Source organism: Anolis sagrei, chromosome 6 (genome assembly GCF_037176765.1).
Source record: "Anolis sagrei isolate rAnoSag1 chromosome 6, rAnoSag1.mat, whole genome shotgun sequence".
Classification (NCBI taxonomy): domain Eukaryota; kingdom Metazoa; phylum Chordata; class Lepidosauria; order Squamata; family Dactyloidae; genus Anolis; species Anolis sagrei.
The window spans coordinates 28143159-28163307 of NC_090026.1; the positions used below are offsets into that span (position 1 = coordinate 28143159).

General features: G+C 38.9%; 1 protein-coding gene across 1 annotated transcript in view; it reads right to left on the bottom strand.

Annotated features, from left to right (window-relative positions):
- The window catches only part of POLD1 (DNA polymerase delta 1, catalytic subunit), a 39820-nt gene extending 20630 nt beyond the window's left edge, over nt 1-19190 (bottom strand). The window contains exons 1-12 of the mRNA XM_060780714.2: nt 19062-19190; nt 16514-16728; nt 15703-15816; nt 14604-14744; nt 14388-14513; nt 13544-13712; nt 12920-13034; nt 4903-5032; nt 3763-3929; nt 2153-2257; nt 687-827; nt 269-379 (exon numbers count right to left, since the gene is read on the bottom strand). Coding sequence (XP_060636697.2) covers nt 269-379; nt 687-827; nt 2153-2257; nt 3763-3929; nt 4903-5032; nt 12920-13034; nt 13544-13712; nt 14388-14513; nt 14604-14744; nt 15703-15816; nt 16514-16728; nt 19062-19156 — 1629 coding nt within the window. The 5' untranslated portion in view covers nt 19157-19190. The remainder of the gene's footprint in view (nt 1-268; nt 380-686; nt 828-2152; nt 2258-3762; nt 3930-4902; nt 5033-12919; nt 13035-13543; nt 13713-14387; nt 14514-14603; nt 14745-15702; nt 15817-16513; nt 16729-19061) is intronic.
- Nucleotides 19191-20149: the final 959 nt, after the last annotated feature.

The following is a 20149-nucleotide window of genomic DNA, read 5'->3' on the forward strand; positions in this document are numbered from 1 at the left end:
TTTAATGCTTCACATACATATGAAACCTAACATAAAGCATATAACTATCTACTAAATCATAAAAATGTAACAACATTTAAACATTAAAACGTGGAGTTAAAAACATATTAATACAAATGTTAAAAACACATAATCCAGAAATAATGTTCCCTATGAAGTTCATCACACAACAGATGGAGACCAAATGGATGCTCAAGACGAAAACTCAATAGCTTGCTTAATAGTGAAGAAAAATAGTCAGCAACACGATCTGCCTACAAATTGTTACCTGTAGGTCTGTGATAATGGAGTGTTGTACATCTTCTTTCTGCTCCTGCAGGAAGTGATAACTAACAGCATTCAAAGTATAGGAGCGCAGTTTGTAATCCCGTAGCAGAACCTGGAGGGGAGAGAAAGGCCAAGCCAAGAGGCAACATGTTCTCATGGTCTTATTCAAAGTTTGTGTGTCTTTATTTATTTACACCATTTCTACCCTGTCCTTCTCACCCCGGGGGGGGGGGGGGAATTACTATTTTGGACTACAGTCCCCTGAATTCCACAGGAAGTATGGTCATGGCTGGGCACTACTGAAGCTATAGTTCTAGAAAGAACCCCCCCCCCCCCCCCCCACACACACACACACACACAATTCTGCCTCTCAGGTGTCCCTTTGCTACCTGCAACACAGGATTACTAGTCTTTCTTACCTGAAGCAGATCAAACTGGGCCCTGCCTTCAGTGTTAATAACTTTATTCTCCCTCCGGCCCATCTGCTTGGACTGGAAGGAAGAGTCACGGATAACAGACTTGCGGGCAGGAATACGGCCCAGGAAAGGAAATGTCGAGACCTGGGAAGGCAGAAAAGTGAATTGGGAGGTATTTGACATAAGAGTGCAAGTAGTGCAGGGAAGGATACAGACAATCAGTTAAGTGATGAAACACATTTTGAGTGACAAAAAAGATATACCTATGCAAGGTTTTTTTTAAAGTAATTTGAATTATTTCTAGTAAAAAAATATTGCAAGGACTTCGGATCATCGAAGGAGAGAAGAAGAGGCAGGCATAGCTCCATTGTGCCTAAGCCTAGAAGTAACTGAAAGGCCCTCCTCCATCCCAGCTGCCACTACTTTGGCATCATGGGGACAGAATAACAGATAGGCACCTCTCTATCATGCCTAAGTTCCAGCAGCTGAAAAAAGGCCATCCCTTCATCCCAACTGTTACTGTCTTAGACTCGGAAGAAGAAAACAGGCAGGCACCATGGCATTATGACTTGGTCCAGAAGCAGATGAAAGGTCCTCCTTCCATCTCAACTGCCTCTGCTAGTACCTCAGTGGAAGAGAAGAGGCAGTATCAACAGGACTTAATCCCCTCCCTTACTGCCATTCCCTTTCCCTTGTCTCCTGCTTTATTTGGTTTGTAAGTGTGAGGGCAGGGAACAATCAAATTAACAATCTGTAAACTACTCTGGTAACTATAGTATTGAAGCATGGTAGAATTAAAAACCATTTATAAACAAAATGCAAGAAAGCCCCCCGGGCCCCCCGGTGGCGCAGTGGGTTAAACTGCTGAGCTGAACTTGCTGACTGAAAGGTTGGAGGTTCAAATCCGGGGAGTAGGGTGAGATCCCGCAGTTAGCCCCAGCTTCAGCCAACCTAACAGTTTGAAAACATGCAAATGTGAGTAGATCAATAGGTACCGCTTCTGCGGGAAGATAATCGTGCTCCATGCAGTCATGCTGGCCACATGACCTTATATATTTATGAAATTTTCTGCACTGTTTCAAGGACAGCAGCTATGCCCAAATAAATACAAATAAAATCACACAAGTAAAAAAAGCTTTTCATGTCAAAATTACATTACATATCAATGATATTGAAGCATGGTACAATTAAAAACCATTTATAAAAAAATACAACAAAGTCCAAAATCTGCAAAACAATGCATTTTTTGGACTATCCAAAAAGCTTTTCATCCTTCATTAGCTTCTTCTCCAGGTTATATTTGTTCAAATTGGGTTTGCCTTTGTCTCCCTCTGAAGCTGAGAGAGTGTGACAAAGAATTAAGAAATCCACAGTCTGAGTTTAAGGGTGAATGGAGGTACAGAATTTGATTAAAGTGTGAATGAGAAGAGAGCTGCATCCAGGGAGAAGAGCCAGGAAAAAGAGTTTACCTTTAGAGTCTGAGCACGGTTTATGAGATAGGGAAGGTCAAAATTCTGAATGTTATAGCCAGTGATAATGTCTGGGTCCACAGTCCGTATGAATTCTGCCCAGGCCTGGAAGAAAAGCGATATTTCTATCATAGGAATTTGCCACATGCTGCTACCACTGGTATCTATCTACTGCAATTCAGTGAACCTGACTGGCAGAAGCTCTCAGTGAATAGAACAGCCATGAACCCAGCTCCTGATTTGTTCAAACCTTTTCTCCCCAAAGATGTTATTGCATAAGTGGCCTGAAATATCTTTAAGGAAAGTATGTTTGTAAATAATCTCTTATGTTTCAACAGAGATCAAAACATTTTGAAAAAAGGAGGGATGTCAAGAAAATATTTATGTAGTTAAGTCTGCTATCAATCTTCAGCTTCTTTAGTGTTGGAATGTCTTGATGGGGTCAGCCCAAGGAATTCTGTATTTGAGGCAAGAGAAAAAAAATGCCCCCCTTTCAGTACACATACAGACACTAACTGGCTTGTCAGCTGAATTGTGGTTTAATAGGAGATGGAATAGCATCCTCAATGGCAGCATGCCACCTTAAAACGTAAGAGATAGGGCATGTGGCACACACAACTTTGTCTTCCAACAGAAAGGAATTGCCAGGGATTTCAAACACTGATGCCTCTTCCTTGCATCTGCCTTTTCTGGTAGTCGCCTCACTTTGTCTAATAGCAGAGTTAGTACTGAAGCCCAACTGAGTATCTAAAGGCCTGGTACGCAAGAGCTGGAAAATTGCTGCCTCTCACCCATATTCAGATATAATTCCCAAATACATATACACCTTTTCTTTCTAAGTTCATGTTGTATCTTTTTATAGCACTGATTCCCTACCACCAGTTTTCAGCTGACTGCTGCCCTCAAATTGAACCTGTCTTCAGAGCTGTGATAAATTACTTTTGTGGACTACAAATTGCCAAATCCTAGTCAGCAGTGCAATTATTGCTGATACAATCCAAACAAAGTACCATATGTACTCAAGTATAAGCTGAATTTTTCAGCCCTCGACCTATATTTTACTCTGTTGTTATTATTACATTTCCATTATTTTACTCTATTATTATTACATTTATTATGTTCCTTTATTATTGCTGTTCTTTTTACATTTATTATTTTATTCTACTCATTGTTATTATTACATTTCCATTATTTTACTCTATTATTATTACATTTATTATTTTACTCCATTATTATTATTATTATTATTATTACATTTATTATTTTATTCTACTCTAACTGGAAGGATACGTAAGCACATTTACATTGAAGACGGTTAGAGTAATAGTTTAATCAGAGTTGGACAGTCTTATCTTCAAGTACAGTTTTATGCAAATATTCAAAAACATTTAACCTATTGATGCCTCAATTAATGTAATTTTATTGGTATCTATTTTTATTTTTAAATTTACCAGTAGCTGCTGCATTTCCCACCCTCAGCTTATACTTGAGTCAATAAGTTTTCCCAGTTTTTAGTGGTAAAATTAGGTGCCTCGGCTTATATTTGAGTATAAATTGTAACTCTCCCCAAACTCTGCTTATCTTGTCGCCCTGAAACTGCAGCTCATTACCTTAAGTAGTTCACCCTCTTTTTGAAAACAGAGCACCTGGGAACCAACAATTGGGGCACAGCTCTGCAAAGTGAAGACATTGTGCACAAAAGGGTCCTTCTCCCCCTGGCGTTGGACCATGTTGGCAATCTGGATTACAGGGTCCTTCTCTGGTTCAGGGAAAATGCCTGAGTAGAAACACACAAGGGGACAGTTAGCATCGGAAATGCTCAACCTTCCTTTCATCCTCTCCTTCAGCAGTTATCCCAGTAATTTCCAAACTGAGGTTCTCGGATGTTGTTGGACATCAACTTTCAGAAGGTTCAATGTTCATTGGGCAAGGATGTTGGGAGTTCTGGTTCAAAACTATTGAGGACCCAATTTTGGGAACTACTGAATTATGAGGATAGGCATTCACTAGGATGTCAAAACAAAATGAATTCACTGTAATGGTTTAAGTCCTTATAGCAGGAATATATCAAGGGTTTATCTCACAACCTCTCAGCCCACACTCTGCCCCACCTTGGGTAGGTTTTAGGTCAAGTTTTTTTAGGTCAGTTCTAGGAACTCCGGAGGTGCAATGAGTTAAACCCTTGTGCCGGCTGAACTGCTGACCAAAAGGTCGGTGGTTTAAATCTGGGAAGTGGGGTAAGACCCTGTTTGTCAGCTCAGGCCTCCCATGCGGGGACATGAAAGAAGTCTCCCACAGGATGGTAAAGCATCTAGGCGTCCCCTGGGCAACGTCCTTGCAGACAGCCAATTCTCTCACACCAGAAGCAACTTGCAGTTTCTCAAGTGTTTCTAACAATACTTGAAATTCAATGACTATAACCTTTCACTATTGGTTCAGTTGCTTAATTTACCCAAATATTATGCTTAGTGCATATAGTTAACAGGACAAACTACAAATCTTGGCTTGCCAGATCTGGTGCACAAGCCACCTTCTAACAGAGCAGCCTTTCATGGGTTGGAAACCCTTCACAAGTCTCTGTTAGACTGAGCTAAAGGACAGGCATTTCTATGGCTGACATTCCAAAGAGGCTATTCATGTCAGACAACTCCATTTATAGTTATAAAATGGGTGATTATTTGGGAAGATTTTGGATAACTAGGCTCCTCCACTTTACTATGCCACACCTCGCCCCTCAACGGCCAATATACCTTTGCGCCCAGCACATTCAATATCAAAACTGAGCACACGCAAAGGTGCAATGCGCTGCCATTCTCCCTCAGGTGGGTAGCTAATGAAATCCATCCAGGCCACATCAGCCTCCAGCTGACAGAGAGACACCTGCAAGTTGGGAGGAAAAGGCAGAATAACTGAGAGGTTCTTACAATCTTTAACAAGCAACCTCCTATTTCCCCACACCCTGTAAGACACCAAATATCCTTCAGCTTTAAAAGCTCTTGGGTGCTTTTGAATCTTAAACTCACGAATGATAAATTCACATCTTTCAGACAAATTTCCCTTCTCTGGGTATCTCACAATTACTTAGACCCCTGTACCAGCACATTTCGACCAGATACTTCCAATAAAAGCATTACAAGGGCCCCTTCCACAACTGGGAAAAATTCCATATTATCTGCTTTGGAACATATGGCAGTGTGGGCTCAAATAACCCAGATCAAAGCAGATATTGTGGGATTTTCTGTCTTGATATTCTGGGTTATATGGCTGTGTGGAAAGGCCCAAGGACTTGCACACATGCTAGCTCCAGAAAATTTCACTTGCTCCTGACAAAGATGATGATGATAATAATAATAATAATAATAAACTTTATTTGACCGCCCTCTCTCCTTGAAGGGACTCAGGGCGGTTTACAGACACAAAACAAAAAGGCAAACATTCAGTACCTCAAATGAATACAAACACATCAAAATGACACAAGATAATGCACAATATCAACAGTAAACTTACAACAAAGAATTAAGCATCGAGATGAAAATATTAAAAAACAATCCAATAAGACATGGTAAACTAAAACATGAGTAAAAAATAACAACATATACTCTAAAAGCAATTAAGATACAATTACATTAAAATGGCTAACACCAGTATTCATTTCAGATGTATCATAGTAGCCATAAAATGCAAGTGGGTTAGCCAGCATTCCAATGGGTTAAAATGTCCTTAGTCCTCCTCCTCTCCATACTCTAAAGTGCATAAATGCATTTTCAGAAGTTTCTTAAAGGAGATGGAGGGGGGGGGGGGAGGGGTCATCATTGTAAATCTGACTTCAACTCCTCAAGCAAGAATGGACAACCTTCTTGTCCATTCTCAATTATCAAGGGTCTGGAGAACACTCCCTATGAGGAGCGGCTTGAGGAGCTGGGCATGTTTAGCCTGAAGAAGAGAAGGCTGTGAGGAGATATGATAGCCACGTATAAATAAGTGCCGGAGAAGCCGGCAGAGAGGACACGTAAGTTCTCAAAATAAAAATAATTTCTCTTACGGACCTAAATTCCACTCTCAGAACCCCATCGGGGGGTGAGATAATAATTAAATCCAACTAAAACAAATAAGCAAATAAAGACCCGTGGGATACGCGGGAGAAAAGCCTCTATTGAGGAAAGAAGGGGAGGAAAAGTGGCTTCAGGACCCATTGGAACGGCATTGGTGTCCTAAAAAGCCCGAAAAAGAAAAGAGGGGGTGTGGAAATATATTGGAGATCGAAGAATAATTAAGGATAATTCAGACCCCCCCCCCCCCTAAATCTCAAGACTTAACCAACTGAAGTATTGAAGGAGGAGGAACAAAGAGGGAAGTTTGAGAGGCGAATGGCGGCTATGGTGGCTTAAGGGACAAAGAAGCTGAAACAACAGCTAATACTGACCTTGAGAAGCCCAGTTGTTTTGTCTACGCCAGTGCCTTCTTGTAAACAAAGCTGGAGGACTGACGAGTCGAAGAAGAAGACAGGAAGAGGCGGGACGATAAGGAAAGGAAGTTACGAAGGTGATATAGAGCTAGGAAAGTATAGAAGCCACTGCTGAAGAGAACGGAAGCGGAAGCGGAAATTACAAGTTACGTAGAAGAAATATAGAAAGATAGAGCTAGTAAAAGCAAGAAAAGCGTAAGCCAGTAAAAATAAAGAAAATATAACGTCGGACCAGGAAGAGAAGAAGACGGGCAGCGGACCAGGAGGAGAAGACGACGGGCGGCGGACCAGGAGGAGAAGAAGATGGGCGGCGGACTAGGAAGAGAAGAAGACGGGCGGCGGACCCGGACGAGAAAAAGACGTGCGCCGGACCCGGAAGAGAAGAAGACAATACCCAAATAAGGACTAAAACTATCTAAATATTAAAGGAACATTATACCATCGTAATAAAGAATAGAAAGAAGAAGAGAAGGAAGAGATTTTAGACATTGCAATAAGAAACCTAACTAACGAAAATCAGAGAATTTATTCAAAGAGTTTAACCACATAATTAAATATACACGTATATATATATATATATATATATATATATAAACTAAAAAGGACTAAGTAAATTATTATAAACCAATCAATTGGGGAATCAAAATCGTACAAGGCTAATCTATAAGCTATAAATTGTTTAATAAAATAATTACAATAATTAAATAATTAATTAAAAATAAGTAAATTATAATAACACTAATAATAACATTTATCTTATCAATTGCTAAATAAAGCCTATAAAGGTTACAAATTAATTTAAAAGGCAAAATTTATTCCGAATAAGTCCTACTTCAAGTACACTAAAGAAGGTGGGATTAAATAAGGAAAATTACCTCAAATAAAGTTGGGAACTCCGAGAATAACAATTTCAAATAAATAAACAGAGTCTCAAAAAGCTTATCAAAATAAATCTTACTAGGTTCAAACAAAGACAAATAAAATCACAAAATGACAACCCCTAAACAGAAAACAGAGCTGAAGGATATTAAAGGATTGGTGAGAAGGGGCTCAGGACAAGAAGACACAGGCATAGCAACTACAGTAGGGACAACAGGAACAACTGGACCAACGGGATGGAAGGATATTCTAAAAGAGATACAGAAGCTGTCTGAAAAACAGGATGAATTACAAAAGGATTTTGAAAAGAGAGCGATAAGACATGAAGAACAACAGAAATTGATTCGGGAAGAAATGGCGGAAATTAAAAAAGATCTGAGAGAAGAACTAGGGAAGATGAATAAAGAAATCAGTGATCTCAAAAAGGACAAAGTAAAAATAGAAAAAACCCAAGTTAAAATACAGAAAAAGGTGGAACAATTGGATAACAAGAACGCAAAATTAGAAAAATTGCAGGAGAGATTAGAACAAAACGAGATGGAATATCAATTAAGATTTAGGAACGTTATGGAAACAGAAAATGAAGACATAAGAGAAATAATGATAAAGATAACAGCAAAAATATTGGACTGTCCGGAACAAGAAATGAACAATGAAATCGACAGAGTTTTTAGAATCCAAACTAGTTATGCTAAGAAACATAAAGTTCCCAAGGACATTATTGTAAAATTCGTGAAGAAAAAGACTCGAGATGATATCCTGAAGCAAAATATGCAAAAACCACTCTTCTACAAAGATACAAAAATCCTGATTCTCAAAGAATATCCCCTCACGGTCCTGAACAAACGTAAGAAATACTTTTTCTTGACGGATGAACTTAAAAAACTTAATATAAGATTCAGGTGGGAAAAAAGCGAGGGAATTATGACAACGTACAAGGGAGAAAAATATTGGATTACATCTGAGGAAAAGGCCAAAGACTTCTATAAAAGACTGGAGAAAGAGAAATTAATAAAAACAACACCTAAATCAGCGGAAAGAGGAAAGAAGCCTAAGAGAAAAAGATCAAAATCCCCGGAACTGAAAGGTGCTACAGCAGAAATGCAATCGACCAATGAAGATGGAGACGACGAGGAAGAAGGAGAAGAATCAGAAACAGTACCAACAGATGAATGAAATGACAGAGTTTACGTATCAAATAAATTGTTTTTCTAATAATGTAAATGGATTAAATTCCCCTAATAAAAGGAAAAATTATTTAAACAATTAAAACGTGGTAAATATAGTATTATTGCTCTACAGGAAACACATATATCGCAAAAACATGTATCCTATCTCGAACAGAAACAATTGGGAAAACTTTATCATTCATCAGCAGCAGAAAAGAAAAAAGGAGTTGCTCTATATATCGACGAGCAATTCCAATCAGAATTGGTCTATCGAGACCAAGAAGGCAGAATTGTAATAGTGAAAATAACATTAGGTACGGAATCCCTGATAATATGCAATATATATGCCCCTAACGGCCCGAAAACAAAATTTATTAAAACTCTTAAAGAAAATTTACTAAATTTACAAATTGACCATTTGATAATAATGGGAGATTTCAATGGCATAATAGATACACAGAACGACAGAACAAGACGGCAGGGAAGATATAATAAAGGAAACCAAAGTAGTCTACCCAAGAGTTTTTTCATGTTAAAAGAGGAATTTGACCTAGACGATACTTGGAGAGTACATAACCTTCAAGAAAAAGATTTCACATTTTATTCTAGCAGACACGCGGTCTGGTCTAGAATTGATATGATATGGACAACAAGATCACTAACATTGAAAGCAGATAAGATAAAAATCCTTCCAAGAGATATTTCGGACCACGGCCCAATAGTAATGAATATTAATTATAGGAAACCAAGTAGAATGTGGAAACTTAACGAAAATCTACTAAAAGCACAAGGAGACATAGACAAATATAAGGAGAAAACGAGAGAGTATTTCGAAATAAACGACAAAGAAGAGATTAAGATAACAACAGTCTGGGACGCATATAAAGCAGTTATGAGGGGTCACTTGATTCAACATAATACGATAAGAAATAGAATTAAAAATTCGAAAATGAGAGACCTGAAAGATGAAATTAATACGAAAGAAAGGGAGTTAAAAAACGACCCAGAAAACAGAGAAATTAGCAAAGAGTTGGAACTACTCAAGAAAAAGAAACATAACTTAGAGATAGAAGAATTGGCAAAGCAATTGAAGTTTATTAAACAAATATCCTTCGAAAATGCAAATAAGATAGGGAGGTGGTTGGCAAGAAAATTAAGAAAAAAGAAACAAACTCAAATAATAAATAGAATAAGATTAGGCGAAAAGGCACTAACTAATGAAAAAGAGATTATGAGAGAATTTAGTAAATTTTATCAAGAGCTCTATACCAAAGGGGGCATAGACAAGGAGAAAATTATGCAATACCTGAGCAAACAAAAATTAGAGCGAATTTCAGAAGAACAAAGGGAAAAACTGAATAAACCAATCACACTGGAGGAAATTAAAAAGGCAATCCAAAATTTAAAAAATAATAAGGCTCCGGGACCTGATGGATATTCCGCTTGTTTCTACAAAACAATGCAAGAAGAAATTCTAATATCTTTACAAAAAGTAATGAATAACGCCTTGACAAATCAAGAGATTCCAAATTCATGGAAGGAGGCAGATATTATTCTGATTTATAAGGAGGGAACCGCAAAGGAGGAAATGAAAAACTACAGACCCATTTCATTATTGAACTCAGATTACAAAATTTTCACAAGCATACTAGCCAATAGATTTAAGGATTTTTTAAAAGACTGGATCGGAGAGGAGCAAAGCGGCTTCCTACCGAACAGAAATATAAAAGACAATGTTAGAACCGTTATAGACGCTTTGGAATACTACGAAACGCATCACCAAAAGGAAATGGCACTATTAACTGTCGACGCTGAGAAAGCGTTCGATAATATGAACTGGGACTTTTTCAAATTCTTATTTCGAGAGATAGATATTGGTTTCCATTTCCAAAATGCTATTGAAGCGATCTATGAGGGACAAAACGCCAAATTGTTAATCAATGGAATTTTGACAGAAGACATAAAAATTGAAAAGGGAACAAGACAAGGATGCCCTTTGTCACCTCTAATCTTTATATTTGCTTTGGAAATCTTGTTAAAGGACATTAGAAAGGATGCTGCTTTGAATGGTATGAAAATAGATAAACAAGAATATAAGATTAGGGCTTTTGCCGATGATCTTATAGGAATAATTGAAAATCCGAGAGAAAATATCACAAAGTGGATAAACAAATTGGAAGAATATGGAGAAGTAGCAGGCCTAAAAATAAACAAAACAAAAACAATGTTGCTCACTAAAAATATCACATGGGCAAATCAAAAAAATCTAGAAGAAATAGCGGGAATTAAAGTAGTACCCAAAATCAAATACCTAGGGATATGGGTAACAGCCAGAAATCTTCAATTACTTGAAAACAATTACATAAGTAAATGGAAAGAGATAAAAAAAGAAATGTTAAACTGGGAGAAACTGAACTTATCCATGTTGGGGAGAATCACAGCGGTTAAAATGAACATTCTGCCCAGAATGTTGTATCTTTTTCAAAATCTGCCAATTATAAGAAATAATAATTATTTCAAAGAATGGAATGGTGATATTACGAAATTTGTCTGGAAAAACAAAAAACCAAGGATTAATGTAACAATAATGAATACTGTGAAGGAAAAGGGAGGATTTGGTTTACCCAATCTGAAATTGTATTATGAAGCAGCCGCTCTAATGTGGATCTTAGAATGGAGTAAACTAGTCAATATAAAAATTTTAACGTTAGAAGGTTTCGATCTAAGAAAAGGATGGCATTCATACATGTGGTATGAAGGAAAGCACAAAGAAAAGAATTTTGGGAATCATTTCATTAGGTCATCGTTGTTGAAAACTTGGGAGTATTATAAAAATTACTTTTTTGAGAAAACCCCTCAATGGGTTTCGCCCCTAGAAGCAAGCCAAAGACGACTTCTAGGTTGGACACACTGGCCGACATAAAAGAGGAGATATTTACGAGTTGAAATCACAGGAAGAAATTAGGAGTAAATTCAAAAATGTTTCATGGCTACATTATAGGCAAGTGCAGGAAACATATAAACGAGATAAAGTAAAGGGATTTGGAAATAAAGAAGATTTTTGGGACAAAATACAGAAAGGGGGGAAAAAGATAATTACAAATTTCCGTTTAGGCCAGAAATGTATCTACTGGGCATGTTTGATTCTGATATATTTAAAGATAAAAATAGTGAAAAGTTATTTACCTTTTTAACCACAGCGGCAAGAATGGTTTTAGCCAAAGTGTGGAAACAGGAGAAAATCCCTCAAAAAATGGACTGGATCAAAAAAATCATTGATATTAAAGACATGGACGAATTAACATACTGGTTAAGACAATGTAATGGACAAGGTATGAAGCAAACAGATTGGAACCTTATGGAAGAATATATTGTAAAGAGAGAATGGTTAAAAGAAAGCTAAATAAGAGAGTGTGAAAGAAATGTATATAATCCCCCTGGTTAATATATTAACTAAAGATGATGGAAGCGAGAAAAAGAAGACAAGGAGGAAACGGAAAATATATTAGAGGAAAGTAAGAAGAAAGGAAGTCACACTAGGGTGTAGAGTAGGATGTTTATTGTTTTTAATTTTTAATTTTTTCTTTTTTCTCTTTTTTGGGAGCTCTGGGGATTTATGTGTGTGGTGGTGGGATGAAGAGGTCTGTATGTGTTACTTTTTCTTTATGTCAACTATGGTGAAAATTCAATAAAAATATTTAAAAAAAAATATGTGAGAGGAAGTCACAGGGAGGAGGGAGCAAGCTTGATTTCTGCTTCCCTGGAGACTAGGACACAGAACAATGGCTTCAAACTACAAGAAAGGAGATTCCATCTGAACATGAGGAAGAACTTCCTGACTGTGAGAGCCATTCAGCAGTGGAACTCTCTGCCCTGGAGTGTGGTGGAGGCTCCTTCTTTGGAAGCTTTTAAACAGAGGCTGGATGGCCATCTGTCAGGGGTGCTTTGAATGCAATATTCCTGCTTCTTGGCAGGGAGTTGGACTGGGTGGCCCATGAGGTCTCTTCCAACTCTATGATTCTATGATTCGACCTGTTGCCCTCCAGATAATAGTGGACACCAACGCCCAGAAACTCCATTTACACTTGGCAAGTAGAATGGGAACTGTTACATAACAGAAACTGTAGCATTGCACATTTCTCACTAACAGATTGAAGCTTCTCACTGAACTACTTGCTGGGTAAAGACAAGTTTCCTACCTAAAAAATCAGAAACAAAGCCTTTCCCCCAAGCCCTTATTCCACCTCCCAGCACCTTTGGCGGATTCTCCTTGCTAGATTCTCCAGCAGACTGTTCTTGCCGCAAACGATACTTTCCAGCAGGTAATTCAATCCAGTTGCATCCAACAACGTCCCGGTCCACCATGAATCTAAGTTGGAAGACAAATCTTAGGTATGATGAAACTGGAAAGTTGAAAATTCCTATCTTCCCTATCGGTTTTAAATTGATTTTATTTTTGATGTACAGTATTTTTGTACTGCCTATCTGAACAACAAATTATCATAAAGGCTGTGGAAAAGTATCAAAAGAAACTTCATAAAGCCATAAAGAGGAAGGGCTGAAAGTGATCAGATGATAGCATTAAGCGCACAAGGACAACAGTTACTTTCAATACAAGCAAAATCTTTCCAGAAATGCTTTCACTCATGTACCATGATCCCAATCAAGCAAGTTTTGTCAAAAGCAAAACATGTGAAAATACAAAAAACCCCTCAATTCAGTCCTTTTCTTAATTCTATTTCTAAGATTTCGACATGCAATTCCAAGTAACTATAAACATTGAAAATGTCAATTTGCTGAATAATATTAGGAGAAACAGAGGAACATAAGAGAATAGGTTTTTTTAAAGGAGGAAAGTGTGCCAAAAGAGCGTCCTACCTGATTTCAAAATCAATATTGGCCTCAAACGCTTGAAAGTTGTGTACTCCTAAAGTTCCACACCGTAGCCCTTGTTCTAGCAACCTCTTTGCTGGGGCAATTAGTCGTGGCATTGCCATAGTAATTTTCAAGAAAGGTATGAAATTTTCCCCATGGTAGCCATACATATCTATGGTGAGAGGTCAAACAAAAGTTTTGGTCTCTTTTGAAGATTGTGGATCCTCCTGTCACAAATTCACATGTCTTCCATGCACTCAGGAGTCCTCAAACTAAGGCCCGAGCGCTGGATGCAGCCCTCCAAGGTCATTTACCCGGCCCTCGCTCAGGGTCAACCTAAGTCCGAAATGACTTGAATGCACACAACAACAACAATCTTATCTCATCATCCAAAAGTAGGCCCACACTTCCTATTGAAATACTAATAAGTTTATATTTGTTAAAATTGTTCTTTAATTATTATATTGTTTTTAAGTATTATTTGCACTACAAATAAGATACATATATGCATATGTATTCATTCATATATATATTTTTCAGATTATAATCTGGCCCTCCAACAGTTTGAGGGACTGTGACCTGGCCCTGTTTAAAAAGTTTGAGGAACCCTGCCTTAACTTGTATACTGTAATCAACAGCTTCAATATCTGCATCTCCTCAGCTCCACTAATTCTGCACATCTAGTAAAGACTGTATTTCACATAGTAAGAACAAGGAGAAAAGGGAAAATTTGTTCAAAACACTACTAGAACAGGGTTGCTGTAGTTTTAAGGACAACAAGTATTCCAAATCTGGGCCTTATTTCACTAACTGCACACATATGTACCCATTCTTCATAAGTGCTCACTTTGTTTGTTGCAGATTTCCACTGCCAAAACAACTTGGCTCAGATTATCCTTGTTGGACCGCATGTCTCGGAGGACAGCTGCGTTCAGCTCCCGCTGAAACTCAGCTAGATGATCTGCTTTGAACCCTGGAGAAGAAAAGAAATAAGAAAGTGTTTAAATGGAAGGGGAAAGAGGATTTAGCGTATTCCCTTCCCACACTGTATCTGCACACTCACCAGTTGGTGCAGGCACATAGAAATAGGGGGCAAAACCATGGATGTGACAGCAGATGCTATTGCCAGCTTCAGTGACACCAAACATCCTTAAAACAGGAACTGGACCCTGGGTAGATCCTGGGAATCCAGGAATGTGAGTACCTACAACCAGTAAGAGAAGAAAACTGGATCATTCATTGAAAATCAATAATGTTCTTGGAAAACATAGAATATGGAATACTAGTAGAATAAAGGAGCCCCCAGTGGTGCAGCGGTTAAACTGTTCATCTTAGAAATGGAGATGAGCACCACCCCCCAGAGTCAGACACGACTAGACTTAACATCAAGGGGAAACATTTAGTAGAATAAATTCTGAGATTACACTGATGGAAAAGTTAAGTGCATACCTAGAGTAGTAAAAAACATTGACAAAAGTAGTATATTTTGGAACATTGGGTGTCCCTTTAGACATGAACAAACTTAAAGAGGAAAGGGAATCGCCAAGGATGTATACATCATTTTGGGTGGATATATTCTAAGTTGACTACAGAGTTGTGCTGGAGGACCTAGAGATTCCTAGAGAGACCACCTCTTTAGGTATCTCTAGATACTCCAGCACAACCCACTTGGAGCTAACCATAGATAATCTGGGTATTTTGAGAGAGGTGTTCTCTTAGGTTATAATAGCAAATGTATTATTTGCAGTTTTCCACTTTTGCAGGGGTCCTGTGTTCCTAAACTCAGTGAATGTGAAAGGCTGACTGTATATGTATTTGTGTGTACACACACACATTTTTAAAAGGCCCGCCCACGATTCAAAAAATAGAAAAAATGGGATTTCAGTTTTTCTGGGGAATTCCAGACCTTGCCTATTCTGCCTGGCAAGCACAGCTGGGAACATTGTGGGGCTACTATAGTTATCAAAAGCCCCAAGAATTATAACAGCATCAGAACTTCCCCTCCGGCAGCAAAGAGCTATTGTTTAGTCAGACAAAGGATTGATCTTGTTCTGCAAGCCCCTTACCAGAAAGAAAAACAGAACTAGGTAGTTCCAATCCATCTAGCCCTTCAATGTCTTCAAACACCCTTCATCGGCATCTCAACCTGCTCACATACTCACCCACATAGTAATCGAGTTCCACTTGCTGGAAACATAGAGCCTCCTCTTTGGGATTTATTTTAGGAGGCGGTGGTCTCTGCCACTTGGGATTCCTCACTGATGAGAAGAGATTGCCTGAAGGGAGGGCAGAAACCAAGAATAGGGGTGAGCATCAATACTCTTTTGAATTCCAAGATCCCATATATATATATATATATATATATATATATATATATATACACACACACACACACACACACACACACACACACTTTTCCCAAAATCAGTCTGTTTGTTGGAAAGACCAGGATAAAGAGAAGCACTGCACAAAAAATGGAGAGAAAGGTCAAGTGTTGAATTGATGCTTGAAAAATTAAGATATGTGATGTGCTCTACCTTGTTCTGTTACTCAGGGAAGAACAACAGAACAACTGTAAAATCCAAACTACTGGGAATATTACATTCACTACTTAATGCAGCGTTTCTCAAACTGTGCTCCTCCAGGTGTTTTTGACTTCAGCTCCCAGAAATCCCAGCCAGCATACCAGCTATTAGGAATTGTGGGAGTTGAAGTCCAAAACATCTGAAGCACAGTTTGAGAAACTCGGACTTAATGAATTTCTAAAGGAATGCAAATGAATGTTAATCCTGTAACACAGAATATACAAAATTTTCAAAACAAAAGAAAATATATATTCATGTTAAAAACCAAGAGCTGTTACAACATGATTGATGCAAAACAGGCTTCCTAGCTTCTTCACTGCATCCTAAAAACCCTTCAGCCTCACCGGCTCAGGGAGTGTCCTCCCTATTTTGTCCCCATCTAACTCACCAAGGGGGATGTCATCAGGTACCAGCTGTGTTTCCTTTGCCTCCAAAGCCATCTCAGACTCCACCTCATCCAGAAAGGCCAGTTCCTCCTCAAACTGGGACGGAGCATCTTCCTCCCAGTCCGCTCCTCGTGACTTTTTCCGTTGGGACAACGTGGGTTCCCCCATACCGGAGCCTCCTTTAGAAGCCTTCCTTTTGTTTTCCATATTAGCATTCCTAAGAAAACAAATAATTTTCAGCAGCCAGCCCACTCCCTAATCAAAGCCAAAGTCTCCCCCCCCCCCCCCCACACACACACCTCTTGGACATGTGTTCACAGCAAAATCAGAGTATGATATTTCAGTGCCAGTTACCTGTACTGCCTATTTCTTTCACAAGCAACTGCTCACACTTTGCTGTCCAGGGCTTAGTGGTGGTTCTACCACTTGCCTCCTTTCCCTCTCAAATGTGGTACTGCCTTTTCCTCATCAAAGACACATAATCACATTTGTACAGGCCTTGCTTATATTGATGAAAAGCTTCAGTCTTATTTAATTCACACAGTAAGAGATAAATGGAAGTGCTATTGATGCCAAGGCAAAAAGCTGTCAATAAATTTAGACTATATGAAGTTTTTGACAATGTATTAAGGAAGAACCCTCTGACCATAAGGGCTGTTTGACACTGGAATGGATTACTCTGGCAGATGATGGACCTCTCCGGCTAGATCTACACTGCTATATAATATAGTTTCAGAATGTCGATTAACTGCATTGAACTGGATTATAAGAGTCTACGCTGTCATATAATCCAGTTTAACACAGCTAATCTGCATTATGGAAGTAGCTAAAGACAACTCGGGTTTGATGCAAGGTTTAAATGTTTTATGTTGTGTCTGTGATTGTTGTTTACAGTTGTATAGCTTTAATGGTTTTGATTTATTGTTTTATGTTGTTGATTTGATATATGATGCTTTTATACTTGTGAGGCATTGAATTTTGCCATTTGTAATGTGAACTGCTGAGTCCCCCCTCTGGGGTGAGAAAAGTGGTATATAAATTGAATATATAAATAAATAAAGTGGCAGTGTAGATCCAGCCTCAGTTTTTAAACAAAGCTTGTATAAGCCTCTGCCGGGAATACTTAAGTTGTGGATTTCCTACATCCCCAGGATTTCCTACATCCCCTTCAATTTCACCATTCTATAATTGTACAAGATATACATAAAATAGTCTCTAAAACAGGTCCCTCAATCTAAACACTATACAGCCTAGAATCACATTGACTTTTTGAGCTGCTGCATTACATGGCTGGCTCGTGTTTAGCTTGTGGTCTTTTTTTTTTAAAATGTATCAGAAGAGACTTGTGAAACTGCAAGTCGCTTCTGGTGTGAGAGACTTGGCCGTCTATAGAGATGTTGCCCAGGGGATGCCCGGATGTGTTACTACCCTATGGGAGGCTTCTCTCGTGTCCCCACATGGGAAGCTGGAGCTGACAGACAGGGGCTCATCCCAGTGACCGGATTCAAACCACCAACCTTCAGGTCAGCAGTTCAGATGACACAAGGGTTTAACCCATTGCACCACTGTGGCTCCTTGTGGTCTATTGAGACTCCCAGATCCCTTTCACACGAACTGTTTTCAAGTCAGGTGTCATCCATTTAATACCTGTGCAATTCATTTTTTTGTTTGAATGAGTATGGAACATTTCTCCCTTTTGCAATTTATTTTATTTTATTTATTTACTTACAACATTTATATGCCACCCTTCTCACTCCGAAAGGGACTCAGAGCGGCTTACAGAATATATATATATATACACAATATATTATATTATTAGCATGGTAGAATATCAGTACTATATATTACTATATTGTACTATACCATTATATTGTAATATTATTAGTAATGTTACATGTAATATAAAATATATAATTATAATATCACATTATTAGTAGTATTACATTGTATTACATTATAATATTATATGTATATACAATATATTACATTACATTACATTATATTTTGTTGGTTTTGGCCCAGCTCTCTAATCTGTTAAGGTCATTTGGGTGTCAGATCCTATCCTCTGGGGTAATTATTTCATTCTCCTTTTTCACACAAACCCACTATAATGAGTTATTTTGCAGGTCTAACGTAATTAATGTTGCCCCACAATGCCAACCCTTGTACCCAACATAGGTTCAATAATTTATGTCATTATAACCTTAGAAATGTTAATCTTTTTTTGTACTTCAACTCCCACCTTCCACTGAAAAGGGGGCTCGTGGATTCTGAGTGTTGTAGTCGTTTCCCCCGCGCCCCCCAAAGTAAGAGTACCTTATCCCCAACTGTTCTAGTTTTCCAGTTTCCTTTTCCCAGGTAGGCCTCAACTCCATTTACAGTTCAGGCACCTCATTCCCACTCATTTCAATGGTGCCCTAAACATGTTTGAACTTTCACCCCTTCAAATAACTACTATAGGTTCTTTCCTTTCAGAGACACCTTCCTCCCACTGGCACCCAACTCCCATTATCCGCTATTTCCCCCTTTTCCTCCCCAAACACTTCTCACCTCTCTCCTGACTCCCTCAGCACTCTCCCGCCAACAAGCTCAGGGGAGGAGCGTGCCTGCCCAGTGCCTTGTTGCCATGCCAACCCGCTCCTCATTGGCCAGCGCACTGGAGAGTGACAAGGAAGCAACGACTCTTCCGCGAGCCGTCGACTGCGCTGCGCATGCGTATGCCTTCGGAGGCGCCACCGCCGGCATATTTAGTGTGGGTAGAAAAATAAGCCGTCATCTAACGCGCAGGCGCAAAAGGTCTTCCTGAAGCTCAAAGATGTGGCGGAAGGAGGGCAAAGGCCATATCCAGAGCCCTGGTTAATGGAAAAGGCAGAGAGTTTAAAAAAAAACATCTATTTCTGTTTTATTGACTATTCTAAAGCCTTTGATTGAGTGGATCATAATACATATGGCAGGTTCTTGGTGGGATGGGCATACCAAGCCACCTTGAGGAATCTGTACAAGGACCAAGTAGCAATAGTCAGAACTGACCACGGAACAACAGACTGGTTCAAGATTGGGAAAGGCGTACGGCAAGGCTGCGTCCTCTCACCCAACCTTTTTAACTTGTATGCAGAACACATCATGCGATGTGCGGGGCTTGATGAATGCAAAATTGCTGGAAGAAACATTAACAACCTTAGATATGCAGATGACACCACTTTGATGGCCGAAAGCGAGGAGGAACTGAGGAGCTTTCTAATCAAGGTGGAAGAAGAAAGCGCAAAAGCTGGATTGCAGTTAAACAACAACAAAAACCAAAATTATGGCAACAAGAATGATTGACAACTGGGAAATAGAGGGAGAAAACGTGAAAGCCATGGCAGACTTTGTATTTCTAGGTGCAAAGATTACTGCAGACGCAGACTGCAGCCAGGAAATCAGGAGACACTTACTTCTTAAGAGGAGAGCAATAGTCAATCTCGATAAAATAGTGAAGAGTAGAGACATCACACTGGCAATGAAGATCCGCATAGTTAAAGCAATGATATTCCCCATAGTCACCTACGGATGTGAGAGCTGGACCATAGGGAAGGCTGAGTGAAGGAAGATAGATGCTTTTGAACTGTGGTGTTGGAGGAAAGTTCTGAGAGTGCCTT